This window comes from Temnothorax curvispinosus, unplaced genomic scaffold, assembly GCF_003070985.1.
Source record: "Temnothorax curvispinosus isolate PA1 unplaced genomic scaffold, ASM307098v1 QBEX01014574.1, whole genome shotgun sequence".
NCBI lineage: Eukaryota > Metazoa > Arthropoda > Insecta > Hymenoptera > Formicidae > Temnothorax > Temnothorax curvispinosus.
Window position 1 is genome coordinate 305,778 of NW_020224354.1, and position 23,765 is coordinate 329,542.

Below are 23,765 nucleotides of genomic sequence, written 5' to 3' on the forward strand. Positions count from 1 at the left end.
GAAAGTATTAGTTTTAATTCACCGATTTGTCGCGAGACTGTCTTTCGCAAAGTAACATACAATTAAATAGGATAATTGGCCTAGCATAGTATTTGAAAATAAGTGCTTTCTCTCTCTCTCCGGAGATTCTTTATCTAAACAAAATTAAATAAAATTGCTATTGCACTTTATGTGTGATAATTTATTTAAGATTGTTAATGTTTTTTATAAATGCTTCTAGAATTTATAATTTCGTTCGAAGTAATGAAAAAATAAAAGAGCGAGAGCAATTAAAACATTAAATTATATACTTAATGATTGAACGAACACGGGAACTTGAGCATCTGTCGCAAATCAATGAATGATCCAGTTTCGATTTAAATTATTTTCCATTTGATTAATCCTCGTTAACATTTTTTAACGCACAGTAATTACACAGTTACATTATAAAATTGATAAGAAATTGTAGCAGAGCACAAATTTTAGATTAGACAATCTATATAGTAAAATGAATTTAATCTGCATATGTACCTATACTATCTCATCGAATTTTAAATTACAAATTGGAAAAGTTTGTTTAAATGAGCCCAATCTTACTAAAAACACTTAGAACCTAATTAAATCCAGTGAACTACCTCGACAAATAGAGATCGACCTTATTCCGACGCGCAACTGCCGCGCTTATTGATACGCCCGGAGAAAATCGACGTCTAATGGTGTCCCTTACACGTGGAGAATCGTTTAACCCGGATTCTTCGCCATCGCCGGCGGCTTCATAGTGCAGAATAGCCACATCAACGCGGGTGGAGGCTTCTCTTTCACTCGAAATTCTCGGCAGGCGATTTAAATTGTCGCGCGAGCGAAAACCAGACGCGACCGAAATTTTAACCGGCGACGGTGCGATGCGATCAAATCACGTTCTATTTGGTCAATTCTTTTATTTTTTTTTATTTTTTTGCATATCGCGTCGACATGACCGATAACATAGATTTGACCTGTGAGTGCCTTAATTTTTCTTACCACGCGAGAAACATCGATCCGGTTGGTATTATGACGACTTATTATAGTCGAGGCAACTCTTGCAGATTACAACTCTAAACTTTTGTAATACACGTGTATTAGGGTAGGCAAAGCGTCAGATCGAAAGCAAAAAATTAATGCGAATTTTGAGTATTACTATGATGGCAGAGACTGCGTAAACTGTAGTACAGGCAATGCACAATGTATTTTATTTTCCGTGAAAATCGTGAAAAGATCGTGAAAATTTTTTAGAAAAATATACAATTTCACGTCGCGTTTAGCTAATCGTGAAAGCACGATTAGCTTGATTTTTTCGCTGTCTGATTTTTATCAACTTGCCCTGATGTCGCTAGACACCTCATTCGGAGGAGCACTCGAGAATGTAGCACCGTGACTGGGCCGACGCGCAAACACGCGTATAAATACAGTAAGTTAATTCGCAGTAAGTTCGAGAACATTAAAAAAGGAGAGGTGGATGAAGGACGGGGGTGGAAAGGGGATGGAGGGAGGATTAACAGGCGTTATCCGGCCGGAACGAAATGGCAATGTAATTGTGACGGACGGGCCGCCAAGCCATGCTCTATCGGTGCGCTCAAATAGTAAATAGAGAGAAAGGAAGAGAGATGAAGATATATACAGAGTTCAAATTACAACGCCTGCCACCGCTTGGGCTTTACGCTCGTTTTGCTCGATTCAACTCTCGTTGCACGCTACGCGCATCTCCGTTCCAGGGATCACACGAACGCTCTGTACACTGGCAATACTATCGGCCTACGATCGCTTCATTAAGCGCTAATTGCTTCCGTAACTTCTGCGTAAAGTGCGCGTCCCAATTATCGGCGAATCAACGCTTCCACGACTAATCGGACTAATTTTTGTTATAGATGCTTCGTGATGTATCGATTATGAAATTGCAATACGTCAGGTATTGGATTTTATAGAATAAGATTATTATGTACTGCGTGTTTGGTTTAATTGTATATTTATATTTTATTTTAATTATATTTGCCTTTATCACATCTTTATATGTACACAGAATCGTCTTGATATTAAACTTGCGCTTTAGACAATGCATAAATTGCAAAATAAAATTTGAAGGGAAAAAGAACAAAAGAAAATTTAGAGAATAGAATTCGATTCTATTAATGAATTTTGTGCATGTTATCCAGAATGTAGTACGTGTTTACATATCAGAATACATAATGTATAAAAATAATGTTTAATTTAAACGTGCCTTTCTCCTATTTTATATCTGAAGAAACACAGAATATCAATTAAATTTCAATTAACTTTTACGATTATGAGAACGATGAACAATTATATGATGTTTATTACGTTTCAGTCGTATTTTGCAAATAAATTTTATAACGTATTATTAAATGAGCACGTTGCATATAAATGACGCTTTTTAAAAATAAACCGAACTTTATAGGAAATTATATTTGTGGTTTCCTATCTCTCGCAGAGTTGTAAAATAATATTTCCAGTGACAATTCACTGCTCGTGTGGCGGGTCGAAATGAGATTAGTGTCTTCAAGTAGACAGTTCTTTTCTCCGGTTAGACTAGTTGACCCAGGTCAAAGCGAAAAAGAATCCCCTCTGGCCACGGGACGAAAGACGCGACGAAACCTCGGCCCTTAATCTGGCTTTAGGTCATGGCCGTGATTTTACGAGGCCCGGGTTGCTCTTCCGTACGAATAAGCTTCGACCTACTCGCTTTTACGATCGCAACTGACATTAGGGGAAAAAATTGGCTCCGCTCCTTCCTTAACAACGCATTCGTTAAAAAGGATACCGTCTGATAAAAAATACAGAATAGCAAGAAGATAAAAATATCATATTCGTAATAAATAAAATATTTTGATTGAAAAAGGAACTTGTGTAAAAAGAACGCGAGGATAAATTAAAATTTTAGATTTTAAAGTTTTAAAATATAATAATATATATGTATATGTGTATTTACTTTATTATAGAGTCTTGTAAGTTTTTCTTAAAAGTGTTTTTACGTGTTTTAAGTGTCATGAAGGTAGCATGTAACATGGATCCCAGTGACTGCTCGAATAACAATTGAAGAAGTTACAGAGATTCTAATATGGATTGCTATAATACATGCTCATTAAATCTTTCTTACCGCCATTCTCTCAAAGCATCGTTCCCACGGTGCGACAAAGCTTTTAATGCCACCAGCAGGAGATCTAATGTAATTTATGTACAGACACGCGAGCAATCTCTACCAAGACAACCTTGAGGCTAGAACGATCATGCTCGCAGATATTTCGTTGCGAAAGTTCGATACACGGCCCCGGGAAATCTCATTAAAGTCCTGAAACTTCGGCACGATGCTTCGTGCTTTCGTTTCCGCTTGTGTTACGCGCGTCACGAACGGCAGACTTTCGCATGGGAGGATCATTCTTCCGATCACTTCCTCCTGGGTTTCCTTGCGCGAAACGTGATGTTCGGGTTGAAGTAAAGGAGCTTTTTATAATCGGTCAATCTTTACAATCCTTCGAAAATCTCTATTTCCTTTTTATCGCAATTGCTCAATCCTTTCCTCATGAATGAAAGACAGATAATTGATTGGATTCGGAATCTGTACGAAACCCTGAAAGGCACATATTTCCACTTGAAATTAAATGAGATCTTTTTTATTGAAATAGAGCAAACGATATTGCTATTACGTAAGAAATGAAAGAGGCAAATAAACAAGATAATATGTCTTTGTGGACTATTATTTCTTAGGGTAGCGTTTTCGTCGGTAATGATCTGCCCGTATGTCACCCCTCGTAAAACGCACGTGGCTCGCATGCCGCTTATCAGCGTTTTCCCCTCGCCCTGAGGGTGCACAATTCACGTGTCAGCATAGGAAGGAACACGTGGTACGCCAAACCTTGAAATTTTCCGGGCGGGTCCCCACGAGGCGCAGTCGCTCCAAGGACACCTTCGCGCGCGCGGTCGCGCAGTGTCCTTTAATAAGGACCAGGGTCAAACGCCACTCCTTGCTGAACACGACCGTGACTCCGCTCTCGCGTTACTTCGAGCTTTTCGGGTCAAGACCGCACGAGCTTATCCACCTCATCGCTACCAGCATTAGGTTACGCCCGTGCTAATAAACAACGACTGACATCCTCTATCGATTCTTCATGAACAAAAATGCCCTCCTTTCGAGGAAAAATGCCGTCGTCAATTAAACCACATTGAATTACTTATGTGCACAGGGGAGAGAGTAAGATAAAATATATAATAAGAAGTATAAAATGCTTTCAATTTAAAAAAATTAAATATATTAATATATTTTAACATTATATAATACTGACAATATGTTATAAAATATTAAAAATTATTGCATGCTACTTTTAATATAATACGTTTTGTTTTATTTTCTCAGCTTTTCAGTCATAATTACTATAGAAAAAGAAAGAAAGATATAATAAGGGAACATTTTATTTCTAATAAAATTCGTCGCTTCTTTTTGTATTCATGTGTCTTCTGAAAAGCTACCTCCGGGTTTATAAATACAGTTGGATCGATTCTTGTCCTTGGAAGTCTCTTGAAGCATCTTACGGAAGAGGATATCGAGTCGAGAGATTCATATCTTCGTGATACAGATCCTATTGTCTCCGGAGAACGTGCTATTGGCGCAACTCTCGACTGGATCATCTGCTTCTATCTGGATATTCCTCGGGGATATGAATAAGATTCCGAGATAGGCCGAGAACAAGAAGTTTTCAATTCTTCAGCTCGACAAACTCGAATAATACTCTTGTTGAATAAAATAATATATCAAGTTGTTTTTATATCGAAAGTGAATTAAATTTAGTTAAATTTGATTTAGATAAAATAATTTAACTTTATATTTTTGAAACTTGAATTGAAGCATGGAAATCTACAGCAGGACATATATTTCTAATGTGAAATTAACTTTATTTACGTAATACATATTTTTTGTTGCGGAGAAAATGTAAATAATTATGAATAAATTATGCAACTGACTAAAAGCATAATTAGATAGAAATAAGCCTTACACGATCGGGCTGGATCTTTTGTTATATTATTATTAATAATATTATTCGCGTGAATTTATGTACATTTTTTCGCCTTAGCAAACATAGATTCAGCCTAACCGTATAAAATTCGGTTTATTTCTATCTACTTGCGTTATCCACATGTCGGTCAAGTTCACTTATATTGTAAAAGCATAATGATTGCGTCAAGATAGGTATTATTCGAATGCGTTTTGCAGAGCGTCTCGCGTTACAATTGCAAACTGCACGATACGATGAGAGAGTACTTATCAGGTACGAGCGATGCCATTCTGTCCTATCTCAAGGAAGCCTTTTGCCTTTATTTTCACGCTTGCTGACGGTCCACGTGTCGTAACGTTTGCCGATAAGTATTCATAAAATCGCGATGTCGGAGGATGCTGCGGGAGGCAGCATCGGAACTTGTTCCTGTATCGAAACGCAGAGAGCGCAGGGGATGCTATCATGTATGTATATATATTCGTGTGGGGGTGGCGGGTGTGCGCGCGCGTTTCTTCGCAAGTAGGTCAATCGAAGAAGCGATACGTCGGGAGTGAGTTTCCATTTTCACGAGACTGGCTTCGATTGCACTCGCCGCCGCAATTAGCGATGACACAAACGAGGATTTCTATACAATTGAAAGAAAAAAATTAACCCCGAAGTGCACGCTCGAGCGATCCACTCTCGCGATTGACCCTCCGTTACTTTTAGCCGAAACGAAAGCTTTGCGATTAAATAGCCGCTATAATGGTGCAAATAACGTACGTTATACAGTGGAGGTGATCTCACTCTATTATGCATTATTTTTCAACAACAGATCCTTTGATCAATTTATAGTCAATTTTTCATTAGCGAAAATCAAGAAATCGAGATTGCCATTTACCGCAGTCTTCTAGTTTTTAACATCATATGTCTTTATTGTATGTAATTAAGTTTTTTTCCGATCCAATTAAAATGCTATCAAAGAAAACTTTATCTAAAATTTAAAATTGAATTTAGCAGTTCATTTTATTCCCGAAAGTTTAAAGTACAATTAGTTTAGTCTAAGACTGCGTAAAGACTCTCTCCTGCAATCCGCTTATAATTCAAAACTTGCGACGCATCCGTTAAAGGTTAAAGAGAAGCCGATTCTAAATTGATCAGAATTTGCGTTATTAATTAAAATGTACGCAAGAAATAGAGCATTTTGTGTAATTATATCGCATATTTTGAGAAACATTATAAATAATAGCAATATAATATTGGATTTTTGTAATATATATTTTAATTTAATTTATTTATCAGAGTGAGATTAATTACTTTTAAAAAATTACGGTATATTTTCTTTGTATATTTTATTATAATGTAACTTTTCTTTCATTGTAACGTTTCATGTAGCGTTTCTTTGTCATTTGAGTGAAAATTAGAATTAAAACCTTGTATTTCCGGTCATTTATTCTTACAAGACTGCACCTAACCTTTGAATATAAGATACTAGAGAAAATCGCGAGGACATGCAATTATTTCACGAGAACGTCATATTTAAAGGCTGTGCATTATTTATGTTCCATGAGACTGCCTCGCTTTAGCCACACAAACCAATGACGAATATTAATTGCCACTTCTCCAGGTTGCCTCTGTTGTACCCGGTGGAGAGGACAAAAGGGAAGATGAGATAACTCTTTAGTCGGGAGACGCGTAATTAAATCGTTCCACCGATGCTCTGAGGCTTTAATCGCGAAATGTAATTTTTCAACGCTTCTTTTACGGAGATCGAGCTCGCCGGCTTTTTAATTACTTCGAAGTTTCTTCCCGGTCTGTTAGCGTTCGGAGATAAAAATTTCGTCGGGTATCTAATTGGTTGCAACACTTCGGCGCGCGCGCATTCCTCTAATTCGCCGCTTTTACGCGCGCTTTGTGTTCACGACTTCTTTTTCCTTCGCTGAAACAATTGGGAATGTCGAGAATTCTTCCGCTTTCAAACATTCCAATCGTCAGGAGAAAGTTCTTATAATCGAACCGTCGGTTTCTCATTCTATTTAAAATGTTTGCCTCGTCTGAACGAATATTTCATCTTGCCTCTGACCGGGCAATCAAAGCAGAATATTTTTACGTTTTTCCAAAGCCATTTTTTTTATTATGTGATCTAGTATGTTAAAGTTATGATTGCTAAAGTTTCTTATGAATATACTAACATAATTAGGTTTGCAGAAATTATTTCTACGTATAGTATTATTTATATTTCTTTCTTCTCTGTATTAGCCCCATATTTTCTCATAATTCAACATTGTTTTTTCTATATTTTTTGATATTCCTAATTTTTATTCATATTATATAATATTCTCTCATAATTGCTATTCCACTTTCTATATACATTTCATCCATCTCTGCCATCTCCGCTCTATATTACGCTCTCTTTTTTCATCCCGTTTTTTTTTAAATAAAAATCTTTCCGTATAATCTAAGAAATTTTATTCCAGGGGTAGGATAAATATATCTTGCTATCTTTATCCACATCTATTTCTGCATCATTCTTTACTTTTCAATGCGCGAGCAATATTTTTTCGCCGATATGTTTAGATATCAGGCCTTGAGAATGACCGTGCGAAAAGGGCTGAAAGTTTAGCGGGTTGCCCCAGTTTTCCGAAAGAGCGGCGGCGGTAGTGGCGGTGGCAGTGGATGATGGTGGTGCTGCGAGGCGGTGGTGAAAAGAGGGTTGCGACGCGGAGTTGCAGCGCGCGCCAGAGAGAGTCAGCTTATTTCTATCGATCCTGACGATAGTTCGCAGTGGCCGCCTCGGCGGCGCGGCGCATGGCGACACGACACGACGGCGGCCACCTATGCTCCGCGGCCTTTAATCCGTCGCGACGCCCCCAACCGACGTCGGGACGTCGTCGTTGATTCGCGGTCGAAGGAGAGCACGGAGGGAGAGAGAACCAGCAACAACGTCGCGCCAGCTGGTCCGAGAGATCGCGCGTCATTTCGCCCTTGCTCCGTCTCTCTGTACTCTCTCTGTCTCTCTCGTCTCTCTCTTTCTCTCCTGCTTTTTCGTTCACCGCCGCTCACCTTCCGCTTCCGCGATCGATCGACCCCCGCGATCGCGATCGATCGGGACCCGGGATGTTCGCTGATACGCGCTGACTATCGACGAGAGTGCATCGGCGACGAGATTCGTCCTTCCGCAGCGGAACCGCAGCGGCGTTACGTCATCGTTCCGTCATTCCGCGCTGCGGAGGAACAGGTGCGCGTCCCTTGCGGAATCGTCCGTCCTCGAGTGCGCGAGTGCGAGTGGATCGAGGACGAGCGCGCGATCGTTTGTTCGTTCGTTGAGATAAATCGCGCTGTTCGTCGCGACCAGAAGATGAAAAATCAGACATGGTGAATGAGAAATTGCGCTTGTTTACTGGCGAAATCGAGTGCGTTATTGACATGGACACATGTAAGACTAGATGCGCGAGACGCTATCCTCGTTGATGTTTGCCTCGATGATAAAATGGGGAGAGTGGAGTGCTCTAGCAGCGAGGGATACGATTCAAATGGTATGAGAGAGTGTGTGTGTTGTTTGGTACCGTTACTATACATATTACATTAGGCGGAATTACTCTTGGTCGTAAAGCGAGGAAAAAACGGAGAACGTTTTCAGGGTTGACAGCAAACAGTAATTTGCGCGATTGCTGCGTGATCTTCTGATGAATAAACGAAACCCCGGCAAGTGGATAAAGAAGAAACATACAAGTTGTCCTATATATAGCGTTTCAGAACTGCAAAACAAGACGTAACTGGCTAAAAGAATTCATTAAAACAATGAAAAATTCTTAATAAATCTATAACCTAATCTATAATCCTTTTCAATTTATAATCCTGATATATTTAGCTTTCTATTTTATAAGCTAAATTCTTTATAGGATTACGAAAATATAGGATCTTTAATATCTCGACAGTCTAAAACTGACAACCTACATGTGATTTTGATATGTATTAATTTTGCTTACATTTTCAATATTGACCTTAATTTATCTTTGAATGTATGTTCACGTACGAGAAAACTTTGCGTGTATCGAATGATCGTCCGATTTGAACATCCGCTTTAAATGTAGCCAATTCACTTTTAACATTGATATCTTGATATTTATGTGATTCCGTGATCTGTATAAAAATCGTACAAAAAATTTACAAAAAATAAAAAGCCGAATATTTTTCGGAAACGATTAATTAGCGGATTATTCTCAAATTTTGTTTGGTTTCAGTTGAAGTTCTATTAGCTGGTTACATCTCGACGTACATTTCTACAAATTAATTTCTACACATATCTAATATATTATTACGTCATATCTATTATAGATTCAACGATGAAGTAATACTTATTTTATTTGTCCGCGATTTTGAATCGCTCTTGCGTGCGTTGTTAGACAACATTACTGTGCTACAAGTCAGATTCCTAAACTACAGAAATGTCTCAAGTTGTCGCATTGCCATGATTTGTCGTAAAGTACTAGTCGTGAAGTATTCCCGCGCGAGCGCGGAATAAACCTCCCATTTCCCCCTTTATATATTACGCAATATCGCAATAGTGGAAAATCTGTTTCCTGCGACGAACGTATATCCGTCACGAAAGGGGGTCGGCACGCGTTCCGAATACGCGTAATTAAAGCCTCGAATCGAGAGCACACGATAGATAATGCGCTCTGTACCGCAGACACGACCAGTTAGCGACACGCGTCAACGTTGACGCGCGTGTCCGACTGGCGGAAACATATGCCGCGGACGTCTACGCGCATCCGGTGCGCATTCTCCTCCACCACGCAGAGACGCGTAAATCCCCGTTTAGCACGAGCCAATCGCGACGGAGAATCTCGGGAATGCGATGGATGGAGCGATTCGACAGCTGTATCAATCACCGAACGACTCAATAAATTAGATGTGATAAGATTAGTTGAGATAAGAAGGTACTCGTTTCTCTTACGATATACTTTCTCTCGAACTTTTTATAAGACATTTTCTATTCACGTTGAAACTATTAACGAATAGTGATTCTACTAAACTCTGTTGTCGTTTAGCTAATTATATTATATACAGTGGCACGCCAAAATCTTGAATTTCGTTATGAGAGATGTTACGTTTGCTGTGAAGGAAAGAAACTATTTAACAGATTATGCTGAAGATGAAATCATCTCGATAATTTCTTTTTTTTCATGTCTCCTTTGTACAGTCTTTTATCCTTTTCTGGAACACCTAACCATTATTTCTCTTCTTTAACATTTTTTAATAATAGTAGACCAAAGAATAACTTATTAAATTTAACTTGTTATCACGATTGTTATTTTTGTATTATTGCAATAGAAGTGAAGAAACGTATTGCAAATCAGAATTGACTCATTTCGATCTGTGTCGACAATAAAAGGACGATAATGCCACAAAACGTCTCCCTGAGGCGTGTCAAACTGTCCGATCTCTTTTGTAGAATCCTATTCTTTTTATTGGTAGCAAGACTCATTGGTATTCACACTAAGAACACGAGTTATTTTTTCACGCGCCATGATAATACAAGGAATTAACTACGAAATATTACATCACTATTTTTATTACATTATTAACAATATAACTTGTCGAAATAATAATATTTTATTAATAAAATAATTTTTTGTATTAAATAGAATATTTTAATAATAATTGCAACGTTTTTGATCTGTGTAAAACATGGCATCGCTATATTTTATAATAGACGTTTCGGGTACCGCCACACAAGGACGAATTGCATCCGTTAGGCATTAAGATAAGCGAAGGGCAGGCAGCCGGATGCGCTCGTAGCTGTCTCGCGAACCGACAGTGGTGTAACGTGAACTTTAACTTGTGTCCCCGGCGGCAACGTACCAACCGTTCGAGGTCTTCGTTAACGCGAGCAAGAGAGAGCCGTCGTCGCCGTCGTTGCCGTCGTCGAGCAATTGCGCCTCGAGGTTGCACGTACGTCGTTGGCGGATATTTTCGCGTTATACGTTATGCAACCATCCTGGACGATAGTGATGACGCGCAACCCTCGTGTTTTCGCTCCTCCCTCTTGGAATTGAATGGACATTCTACGTCAAGCATGCCCATAAATAAAAAAGATTTTCAAACGGCGATAAAGGAATAACGCGAATGTCGCATTTGAAAAGTTATTCTGCTATTTTATCGTCGAACGTAGCAGAGTTGGCGCCAGAATGGCCGAGACGCTTTTTCTAGCTTGTGTATTAGTAAACCTCCACGAATTGAATTCTTTAGTTTGTTTATACATGCTACATATATGTATGTGTGCGTGTGTAAGCAGGGCGTAACCACATGGATTAGTGTATCGCCGAGTCGGCCGCCCGATGCGTAAGCGCTTACGTAGGGCATTTTCATTGATCGACGCGCTTTTGCGTCACGCTCATATGCCGTTTATATGAATTCACGGTGTGATTGCTATTATTGGGCTGCTGGCATTCATCATTTACGATCTCAAAAAGCGACTATGTGAAAAACTGTTTTGATAAAGTTTCCGGAAAAAAATGACCTTTGTGCAGTGCCTTTTTTATCTTTCTTTTTTTTAGGTAGCAAAAAATATCGAATAATTAATTCATGCACGTGCGCAATGTGTTTTTGTTATACGACTATATAATGAATCACATTAGAAAATTGATCAATAATTTCGTTCTCCGCGAGAAATCTATGTATAGTTCGTTAAAATTTTACGATGATTAAAGTTATGATTTTGAGATTAATTGATGCCATTCGCAACCGAATATGTTTGTCGATCCCCAGTGTTATTTTAATGAAATCCCTATATTTCTTCAATAAGAGTGGAACAGTACAGTGCGTACTCAGAATGCCATCATTCGCGCGAGTCCTCATCGCATAATACGTCTCGTTATGACGGAGTACACTTCAAATTCGCGAGAACCGTGTGGCACGAATTTCCCGACGGAATCTTCTAATTAACGTGATAATCGCGCTTATAAGAATCGCAGAAATTTGCATTTTGATTCGCGATTCAAATACGAGCGCGTTGACACGCGAAACGTATCTGGGCGTAAATCTGAAATTGAGAACATCCACGCTTGTCTATGATTTATAAATATTTATAAATCAGTTTTATCTTCTCGGCGCGCTTGGGTTGCGACGGAAATTAACTGACCTTATCTCGGGAAATTTTTTTAATAGAAATATGTCATACGATTATACTTAATAGCGATTTTACACTTTTGCGAATACTTTCGGTGTTGAATATGGGCCATCTCTTTTAATTTTTCAGGGAGGTGCGCACCGTCGTATTGAATAAAGGCTCCTCTGGTCTGGGCTTCAACATCGTTGGCGGTGAAGATGGCGAGGGCATCTTTATCTCGTTTATTTTAGCCGGTGGTCCGGCCGATCTCAGCGGTGAATTACGCAGAGGCGATCAGATATTGAGCGTTAATGGTATCAATCTCCGAACAGCCACCCACGAGGAAGCCGCCGCGGCTCTCAAGGTAAGAGATCTTCAACTGATGCTTATTAAACGTGTGTAATCATCAGAAAAATTCACGAAGCCACTTTAGTATCGGCAAAGATATATAATTCATTAAAAAGAATTTAGTATAAAATACCTCGTTGACCGAAATTCGAATTAAAATACTAAATAATCGAAGAATGGTGAGACACGACATTTTGGTGTTTGCAAATTATCCCTCAAAAAATTGTTTGAAAGTTACGATTCGTCGAAAATTATGCATACGATTTATTTTTAATTCACGCGGTATTCAGGGTACTGGGCAAACAGTGACAATCGTGGTGCAATACAAACCCGAGGACTATAATAGATTTGAGGCGAAGATCCAGGATCTTAAACAACAAATCTCGCAACAGAATGTGATGACAGGCACCCTCATGAGGACCTCCCAGAAGAAATCACTCTACGTGAGGTAATTCCGCGCGCGTTTATTACTTCCGCGATTATCTTTCATCGCTTAATCATTCGCAGAGTGTTAATTATCTGCATTTAAACGACTTCGACATGGCGCAGAGCCCCGATGTCGAAATTGTTTAAACGCAATTAAATTAATTAACAAGTAGCCTCGCGTATACATAAAATACGAAGGTAAACGTTACGATATTTTCTCCCGAAAGAGCGTTGTTCGATTACGACCCCAACAAAGACGATGGTCTGCCGAGCCGCGGCTTGGCGTTCCGTTACGGCGAGATCTTGCACGTGACGAACGCCAGCGACGACGAATGGTGGCAGGCGAGAAGAGTCACCCCACAGGGCGAGGAAGAAGGTCTGGGCATAATACCCTCGCGCAGGCGATGGGAGCGTAAGCAGCGTGCCAGAGACCGCTCTGTCAAGTTCCAGGGACACATGCCGGTCATTCTTGACAAGGTGAGTATGACGGGAATTTCTCAAAGCGCCTAATTTCTCCGAAAATAACGAACTAATATAATACGACACGATTTTATTTGAAAGGATTTTATAGATTATAGATACAAATCTTTCGTAAAAAATTCAAGCATTGACTCGTATTTGTACGAAAATTGTCATACAATTTAACGACACGTGTATTTTTATCTTTAACAAGATATTTTGTTCCTCTCCTATCTCGATATTGTTTTTCGATAATCAGTTTGATTTCTCATCTCGAGAATACTCGAAATAAAATATTAAATCATAGAATCTGATTAAAGTGATAAAGGAATTGATATTGTCACTTTGTTGTCTTGAAATTTACTAGAATATTTTTAATAAAGTGTCTTTACAGTCTAAACTGACGGTTCCGCGACATTCTCGCGATGCGAAATAATTCGTAACATGCATAATTGAAAAAATGTGTCCATTCGACAATGTTTCATCCAGACTCATTAACACTAATGAGGAGAGATGTCTAATTAAATATTCATCACGATCGATAGCTACATGGCCGTTTTCGCTTGCAAATTTAATATGGCCAAAGAACTAATTTCAAATTCGCATAACAAACATTGCAACCGTGATATTTCCTCTCTAAAAAGTATTCGATTTCTCTGAAATTAACAACGAATTGCGAATTATGATGGAACAGATTGATTTTAAGGATTGCATAAACATTGCATCTAAATAAAAAATCCGTAGAACTTAATATATTTATAAATATATAATTTAATGCTTTCAGATTTGTTGTAACAAATTTGATTAATTTAACTGAATGTTTTTACTTTATTTCTTTCAAAAATCGTAGATATTTGATAAAATTGTTTCTCGCGAATGGATTTATCAGCGCACAAAATTACGAACTATGTGATTTGTCGATCGCATCGCAGTAAACTTGTTGATTTCAGCAATCAACATTAGACCGGAAGAAGAAGAACTTCTCGTTTAGCAGAAAGTTCCCATTCATGAAGAGTAAAGACGATAAGTCTGAGGATGGCTCCGATCAGGAACGTGAGTGTCTAGAATATAATTGTCATTCCCTTGCCCCTCCTGCACGTTCTGTGCATGTTCTGGCCCCATATTTATTGTGTTTTACGTGTTTTTTCTCGCCGTATGTATTCGCCTATACTTATACCGTGCGATTTAACCGCTGAATTACGAAGTTATTTCTCACCCTCAAGACTCAGGCCGCAGTCTTCACAATCAATGGGTTCAATTTTTATTAATAATTTATAATTTAACGTCCTGCAACAAGCTCAGAAAGTTTGACTGAGGACATTGTAACTAAAAATATTGTCAATATTGAAGAGATATTCTTCTTCGTCGTTTATACTAGTAAAGTAAACTTTACTCGCGTTTGTGTCCTACAATTCCAGTTCACCTAAATTTTAAATGCATTGACAATTTTTGGTAATTACTATTTAAAATTTTTTTAAAATTTTGAAATGCGCGCAATCATAAAAAAAGTTGGAAATTCGGCTCGTAATACTATTTAAATACTATTGATATGAAGTCCCGACTTCCGGAGCGGTGAGCCCGGTCAGACATGCCCAAGTCCCGAATGAGCTTTTGTGTTTTACGATGTGAAAACGTGACATGTGTTTTTGTTTTGCTTGCTTATGTAGGAACACCCACCACACCCGAGAATGAGAACGATCCCACCCGTAAGTATCTTAATTAAGAGTAATAAGCTCTGTAAATGTTGCGCTTTCGCCATTTCTCATACACAATGACGCCAGCAGTGACGCAAGCTTTGCAATCCACGCCAAAACACGCGATTTGGGACGAAATTCTAGCGATATATCAAACTAAATAAAGTAATTTATGTATAATATAAAGAATCTTTTTTTCTGATTCTCCATTTTCAATGAAATACATTGTTAACGTACAACGATGATCGCCAGAATTAAAAAAATGAGAGTGCAAGATCTCATTTTATATTACAATGAATGAAATTGTTTGTTTACAGTATTTGTTTTTAACGAAGCGTAATTCACCTAGTCTCGGATCGAATTCGGGTTTTGGCCGAGGTTGAATCTCGCAATGTTGCATCGCGCGCGGGCAACCACTGCGCATCATTCAGCAGTTGCAGCAGCTTCGTTTGCGTCCTCCGACCTCGCCTGCGCATGCACACTGCACTTTGAACTTTTCTGCCACGCGTAGAATCTCTAAAACTAACACCCCGACCGACACGCTCTTATCTCCGTTCTCGATTCCGCTTCTAACTTTCGGCTTTTCTTTATTAGAGGTTCACAGGTAGTCCGTAGTAAAAACGGTCCAGCACGGTAGAGCGATGTTCCTCTCAGCAGTAGCTGGCATTCTTTTCTCTCTTTCTTTATTTTTTCTTTCTTCCACGAAAGGATAGTTGATGCGATAGAGACACATCCCCCATTCATCTCAAAAAATCGTGTCACGAAACACATCATCCTCCATCCACAGATGCATTCAGCGAAATACCTCAGGAATCGGTAAAACCGAGAAAGAAATATTTACAGTGCTAGATGCATGTACGTCGCATTCTCATTGTGTTAGATCGTGAAGAAATCTCGCTCCTCGAGCGACATAACACGCGATTCGGTCTCTAATCTGACGAGCTGGAAGGTACACACACGCTTCTTAACACTTAGCTGACGGTAAAAGGAAGAGCGTTACCAGTCTTGAGTTGTACACACAGCTGATATATACTGTTTCTTTTTTTGTTTTCCTTCGTATCACAGACGCGATGAGTCTCTCGAGCATGAGTGTCTCCGTAGCGAGCGAGACTTTTATCCATCGATGTCGTGAGAGAAAAAAAAAACACTTTGATGATATATAAACTGCGCTTGCATTATATCTCTAACGTAATGCTTTGCTATTGCATAATTCTGCAAATCTTTGAATCTGTGCACGATCATAATCGGCAAATTATATTTTTGAGATCTCCATAAATTTTTTCAAGTAATAAAAATTCTTCGATTCATGTAATCGATCAGTTTTCACAGACATATAACGCGACAAATAACATTCAAACGTTCTGTGATTTATTGCACGACGGGATGTTGCATCCCTTGCGAGATCTTCGGTTATGACGATTAATTAAATCACGACTCCAAGGAAGGGGAATAATTCGGCACCGATTCGAATCTGTTCGCGTCTCGAATCTGCAAACACACTCGCATCTTCATGGTCCATCGAATCCATCTCGTGCGTTGCATCGGAATCGCGCACGCACATTAGGAGAGTCCTCGAGAGTCTATAGCGCTTCTAATTAATTCTAGCGATAATTAACGGCCGCTTACCTAGTACGCAACGTATACTGAAATGTATTCAACTTGTTATGTTCTAGCATTCATGCTGTGCTACACCCAGGACGACACTAACACTGAAGGTAATCATGTCTCTCTCTTCTCTCTTCGCTCCCGCTCTTTCTATCTCGCTACCTTTAGTTCCACCCTCCTTTCCCTTTTCTCTGTCTATCTATCTTTCTATTTCTTTTCTTTTTCTCTCTCTGTACATATCTCTCCTAAATACTCTTCCTCACACTGAAGAGATATCGTATTGCCTGGGTCAGTCACGTGGGATAATGAATTTCGGTCACGATATTGTTTCGCAATTACGCACGTGCTCGGATAAGTTAATATAATTAATATTCATACAAGAATTACATTAGTGTTAATTATCGTGTGTTAACGTTCATTATACCTGCTACAATATTATTTAACATGAAATAAATATCGCTTGATATTCACGTTCACGTAGTTAGAAAATATTCAGCATTGCAGAATTTGTCGAAAATGCATAACAATGACATTTCAAATTTTACAATTATAGTATTTGTGAAATGTTCTGACCGGAAATCTCATCCCTCTATTCGTCCACCATATTTCATCCTTGCGAGAGATGATCGATCACGCTTGCGTTCATTTACCAGCAATAATTCAACAACCAAATCTATATAATATATATGATGTCGGCCTTTATTGTTACGTTGCCATGGGTAGTTATAGCATACCTATTGTTTTGTTTCAATGGCAGTATGCATATTCATACGAGACGAAAGGTCAACTCGAAATCTTCATTAGTTAATAATGACGAGGTTCCTATAGTTAAAGCATACACATGAGAAATTTATTCAAGCCTAAAGAATACACGGAAAAAAATGAAATTGCTTCAATTAAACGTCGACGTCACAGGCTGCCACAAGCATAAATAGTTAATTCAATTGGATATTATTGGATCAAATATTTAAATTGTTAAAACAATTATCTGATGTTTTTTGTTCATTAATATTGATGTTGCAATAAATTTTATCTCAATAACACTGATGCTGTTGATACAAAAAATGATGCTGTTGATACAACATCATTTTTTTTCCGTGTAGGTGGTCTGCACTAGTGAGCATTAATACGCAACAGAATAGCACTGGCGTCGTTAGCTATAAATTTTTGGAGAAACTTTGGAAAACTAAAAAAAAAAACAAAAAATGGAAGTACAGTTTAATGTTTTACTTGTTAAAATTTTCAGTTTACACATGTAAACATTACTTTAATTTACTCGAAGTTATCATGTATTTACGTCTACATATATTGGGATGGACGTTGCCCGTGATAGAACGATTAATGAAGAATAAGTTTTTTTTTTATTTGCCACACATAATGTCTCTATAAAAGCAGAATTTATTATCCTATAAATTTGAAATAGGTATTATATTTGCCAATATAATTTCGAGTTGAATTCGCCGATTACCGAGAGCGACTCGACACGAGCGCGTTGCCCATCCGCGAAATTTCGTACTCCACTCTTTTATAGTCTCATCTTAGGACCTTAATTGTCCGATACTCTTCCTCCGTCGCCGCCATTCATCACTCGTTTTTCATTCATCACGTATATTGCCCTTCAATCTCTCTTTTTATCTCCATCTCTCTCTCTGTTTCTTATTCATTTAAGATTTGTCTTGCGCTGCAGGGAGTAGAGAAATTTTGTATCGCGTTCAGCTGCCGTATATGGAGGAACTCACGTTAGTTTATCTGGAAAAGGAGGCCGACGAGCCCAATGACGAGCTTAGTAAGTCGTAGCCGAGAGCAAATGTGTGAACCGTAGTGTGGGCGCGGCGCGCGCACGCAAAAGCCGATTTGTTCCTATAATAGAAAACTAACGCAGATCGCAGACGATTTGTAACCCTGTCGACGGGCATATTATCCCGGGAAAAAAAAAATATATATATATATTCGTGAGGGTGAATAACTGAATAATGTTGTTTGCAATCCCTGTGTCAGCTAACGATCCCTGATATCGATCTTCCGATTTTCCACTAATAATGCTCCCGGCTGTTATACGCAAATTGGACGCGGATCAAGATCGCGAAATTCGTGTAAACACTGCCGCGATTGCTACAATAGACAAATATAATTTGGGGAAAGATAATGTCGATATTCTCATCGTGTTTTCGCTATTATCGATTTTACATTATCGTACGATGCGTAACGTCACGAGTTAACACAACGGTTCGTCGATCTCTCTGTAACTTCTCACCAAATTTATTTCCCGACGAAAAAAGTTGCGATCGAAATCGAAAAGCAATCGCGAGTACAATGCGCCGATTTAAGACACTAATCGAGAAACGTCTGTCTCCTTCGACCAACGTTAATTTCCTTCGGGCTGCTCGTCGCGTTGAATTACCGTCGAGACGCGTCTCGCGCGCAATTAAGACGGCCGCGCGACGTGCCGCTATCACGATGTGTTTTCTCGTTTTCTTTTTCTTTTCTCTCCACTTCCTTCTCCTCTCGTCGTAGAGCCTGTAGACATTAACAGCAGCAGAACGCAATTAGGGCGCTCAAATAGACGAAGAAATCGCGTCGCTTCTTCCCGTCGCACCGGCAACGCGGCGGCGTGCTTCTCTTCCTCGCGCTCTGAAAAATCACATATTCGATTGTCGCGATTGATACCCGGGAAGAAGCGACGTGGCCGCATTAATATCGAGTTAGTAACATATGTTAGCGGCGCGTGATATTGATTACGAATGGACACCCCAACTTTCCTCTATCTGTCTCTTTCTTTTTATTTCTCTGTTTCTCCTCTTTCTCTCTTTCTCTCTTTCTTTGCAGAGTACTGGTTTATATAGTCGCTGTACATACTAACGTCACTTGCACCCCCCGACGTCCCTGGATCGCTTAAATTTTCTAGTCATTAAGAGGTATAGCTTGCCTCCCTTGCTTTCGATTTCACTCAAACGCTGAGAGCATGCTCGTAATTCGTTCTACAAGAGAAATGTTGTACTTGTCCGAAATGCCAATGGAGCCAAGAACCGGAGTACGCTTGAGACAGTTGAAGGATTGTCGCTGATGACTGGTCTGCTGATCGAGTCACCAGCCAGAGATTGTTTCAAGTGACTCCGATGAACGCATATCGCTCTGTGTGTAACATTGTCCCGCGTCCGTTTCGTGGAAGTGTCAATTAATCAATGATATCAACGGGGGACCGTCGTCAGAGAGCCTATCCTTTCGGAAGCGGGGTCGGCAGGAGGGCCGCTCGGATCATGTTTGTTCTCTTCTTGGATGATAGTGTTGTCGCTTTTTTTCTTTTTTCTGCTGTCTGAGTGGGTCTGAGCGGATTTGTGCGTTGTTGAAGGAGATGTAATGACGAACCGACTACGACGAGCCTCCCTTTTCGGGTCTTCGGGAGGGGGCGCGTCGATGAGTTGTCCATATACATTCGATTAAAACGATTACAGGCAGCGAAGAGAACGTGCTTTCGTACGAGGCCGTACAGCAGTTGACGATACAGTACACGCGTCCCGTGATCGTTCTCGGACCGCTCAAGGACCGCATCAACGATGATCTCATCTCCGAGTTCCCTGATAAATTCGGCAGCTGTGTTCCACGTAAGTTATTCGATAATCTGATGCTTATAATAACTGATAATAATCTCCTTCCTGCGGCACTGTATATCGATCTTTGTCCGTTTGCCTGCAGACACTACTAGGAGTAGAAGAGAGTACGAAGTGGATGGACGAGATTATCACTTCGTGGCGTCGAGGGAGCAGATGGAGAGGGACATACAGAATCATTTGTTCATAGAGGCTGGACAATATAACGACAATCTTTACGGAACATCTGTCGCGTCTGTGCGAGAGGTGGCTGAAAAGGTATGCACAATTTTGGTAACACAAAATCGATTTCCCAGATTTTTTACTTACGTTTTATATTGTATTATATCAATGAGGAATCACGAAAAAATGTTTGCAATTGTTGCTTTCAGGGCAAGCACTGTATTCTTGATGTGAGTGGGAATGCTATCAAGAGGTTACAAGTAGCACAACTCTATCCTGTTGCCATCTTCATCAAGCCGAAATCAGTAGAGTCTGTCATGTGAGTTCAGTAATCATTCGTTTGATTTTTTATATCAAAAGATTTCGTTATTATCTATTCTATTAAATCTGATGCTTCTGATTTTACAGGGAGATGAACAAGAGGATGACCGAGGAGCAAGCGAAGAAGACGTACGAGCGTGCTCTCAAGATGGAACAAGAATTTGGTGAATATTTTACTGGTACGTCTCGTTTACATTTAAATAAACAAATTTACAATAGACTTTCTGTTAAATTCGATTTTATAAATAAAATTCAGCCGAACACACTGTAATATTATTCTTTATTAATTTTTGATTATCAAAATGCTCATAACAAATTAAGCAGTCTAATGCAGCTTATGGAAATTCATACAAAGGCAATTAAGATGAAAAAATCGTGGAAGAAATAACAAACACTTTAAATATTCTCGTGTAATTAAATTATTCTCTGGCGTAAATTAACCCGCCGCTGTACTTTGCTTACAGCCGTCGTTCAAGGAGACACTCCCGAAGAGATATATGTGAAGGTGAAGGAGGTCATCTCCGAGCAATCAGGACCGAACATCTGGGTTCCCTGCAGGGACCAGCAGCTGTGACGTCCTGCCCCCCACGCTCAGCACGGGCCCAACGCCTGGACCCTGCCACCGAGGCGACAAGCTTAATTATTCACGATAGATACGATTAAGTAATGCTCTAACATCCTTTCCTAATCCCTCCTTCCCTCCCGTATCCCATATCCAAGTAGCACAAAGTCCCTACTTAAGACGCGTAACACGACGTAAATCGCCGCAGAGATTTAAGCCGAAAGAATACTTAAACGATGGGGTACACGATATCACCGACCATTTCCCCGAAGAGAATTGATAAAGTCAATCGGGACGCGTGATTTATTCTCTTCTAAGTTCAAAATCGAATGAGAGAGAGGGGGAAAGGAGAAGTGAGTACACTCGCGCGTGCTCATCGTGTTGAATTTTATCGCGACCCATGTTTCTGATAGAAAAATGACAGGAAAAAATTCGTAAGTTTTATCGCATGATTGTCGATTATTCGTGTGTGATCGTCCCTAATTTTATTAATTAATCTCGCGAGAGAATTTAGAGGCGTTGTACAATTGCTCGAGAAGATTAGATCAGGGTATGATGCCGAAACCGAAAGTTGGCGGACAACTCGGAAGAGTTTTCTCAAACTCAACTGAGCTATCAGCTGCGAGGTGCGAGCGCTTTTTCGGTTATACTCGAGCGCGGTATTTTTTAATGTACTTAAGCGCAGTTAGCGCGCCGAGAACGTCGAGCGAATTCGATGAACTCGATGGAAAAGGGGGGAAACCGCTGGTAGGAGAAAAAACCGTAGCCCCAATGACGTTGTGTATGTGTTAATGAACCTCACAGGATTAAAAGAAACAGTAAAAAAGAAAAAGCAAGAAAAAAAGAGAAAAGAAACCTCACAGGACAAATCTTTAGATGCTAGATATACATAACGATATATAATGTTTTGTACAGCTAGATGACTAAGCCAGTAACTGGGTTATGTGCAACATTATATTTGTGGAATGGGCGATGCGAGGGGAGAAAAAACAGAAAAAACGAGAGAAAGAGAGACAGAAAGAAAGAGCAAAAAAAAAACACTATTGTAATTTAAATATCACTACTAAATTATTATTATAGTAGATATTATTGTAAATACATATTATATACTCGCGTGTACTGAGACGGAGGGGCGTAGTAGGTGAAGATAAGGATCGTAGAAGAGATGTTAGAGGAAGGAAGAGCCTGATAAGGTTTTTCTTTCGCGCGCGTCTCGGCTACCCATGGTGTCACTCAGCATCGTGACAAGATAAAGGAATTGTCACGCCGATCAGTCGTGCTCCCGTGAAGAGCTTCGGCGCGAGCGTAGGTGTATGCCGCTCCTTCGTATCTTAAGATATAGTTCTTGGCACCGGGTCAGCAGTCGTCGCTGATCGAACGTGAGATCTAGCTTGCACGATGTCTTCGGTGCATCCGGCTGAAGGGGAGAAAGAGAAAGAAGTTCGATGTGTGATGTACTTATTACACGGGGGAGTCGCGAAAGGCGCGAACGGACAAACTGGCGATTCGTAAAAGAAAAGAAGTAGCGCAGATGCGGCCAATCGGGATCCGTCGTGGAGTACTGAGAACTGAATTTGCCGAACAATCAGCGAAGATTCCTCATCAGATGAACTCGCGTCCAGAATGCGGCTGTCAATAGAAAAATTCCCTCGCTTGGCCTTCGCTCGTTCGTCGGGCTGCGAGCTCTCGCGATCACGTGCCACCACACACAATGCTTTGTCCGCTTGCTCCTTCCGTTTCCGTTAGCATTAATCATGCGCGAGAGAAGGTACGATAATTGATTCTCCCTGAATGTAACACGAGCGGGAAATCGAATTGTTGTAAACACGAGGTGTCATTACGATAATTTAATTGTAATATAGGCCGCATTGTTGTCGTGATATGAATACGCGAATCGCGATTACGAGGGACAATGGCGATGATGATAATGATAAATGATGATGACGATGATGATGATAATGATGATGTAGCCAAGGTATGCGTTTGCGACACGCGACGATCACTTCTGTCGCCAGGAATAGAGCCGAACGTTTTCTTTCTCTTATTTCGTAGTAACGTTCACTCGCGGGGAAATGATAATATCGCGCGGACACGCTTTCGGGCTATTTTTTTTCCCTACCGCGAGTCCTAGATTATTATTAAGCGCGATTATTATTATACGAGATAGAACGAGGTACGAAGCGACGAGCTTCGGCTTGTGCCTGAAGGACAGAAGGCCTGGCTTCGCCGAGTTGAAAGATATCTGTCTCGATGTAAAAGACCGTATATAAAGAGAATAATTACCGCAGACACCTATTATACACCTCTATAGTCTATTTAATAATATTACTTATTAAATTGTCAATCTCATGTTCACCTTGTTTCATCGTTTTTAAATAGTTAATAAACGTTTTACCAATTTTACTACTGGTGGTCCGTGTATCCCCTTCCCACTTTTTTCATCTTTTTGTAGAGAATACGGGATAT

At 39.8% G+C, this 23,765-nt stretch overlaps 1 protein-coding gene across 13 annotated transcripts in view; it reads left to right on the forward strand.

Annotated features, from left to right (window-relative positions):
• LOC112464784 (disks large homolog 4) overlaps nt 1-23,702 on the forward strand; it is a 252,670-nt gene extending 228,968 nt beyond the window's left edge. For 4 of the 13 annotated variants that reach the window (XM_025031972.1, XM_025031973.1, XM_025031975.1 and 1 more), the window contains 12 exons: nt 12,265-12,478; nt 12,753-12,910; nt 13,116-13,365; nt 14,298-14,400; nt 15,015-15,053; nt 16,715-16,756; nt 18,316-18,432; nt 20,099-20,248; nt 20,340-20,512; nt 20,626-20,735; nt 20,825-20,916; nt 21,202-23,702. In XM_025031972.1, the coding sequence (XP_024887740.1) occupies nt 12,265-12,478; nt 12,753-12,910; nt 13,116-13,365; nt 14,298-14,400; nt 15,015-15,053; nt 16,715-16,756; nt 18,316-18,432; nt 20,099-20,248; nt 20,340-20,512; nt 20,626-20,735; nt 20,825-20,916; nt 21,202-21,311 (1,558 nt within the window). In that variant the 3' untranslated portion in view covers nt 21,312-23,702. The remainder of the gene's footprint in view (nt 1-12,264; nt 12,479-12,752; nt 12,911-13,115; nt 13,366-14,297; nt 14,401-15,014; nt 15,054-16,714; nt 16,757-18,315; nt 18,433-20,098; nt 20,249-20,339; nt 20,513-20,625; nt 20,736-20,824; nt 20,917-21,201) is intronic. The other 9 variants (XM_025031978.1, XM_025031984.1, XM_025031985.1 and 6 more) reach the window with 7 other exon arrangements.
• Nucleotides 23,703-23,765: the final 63 nt, after the last annotated feature.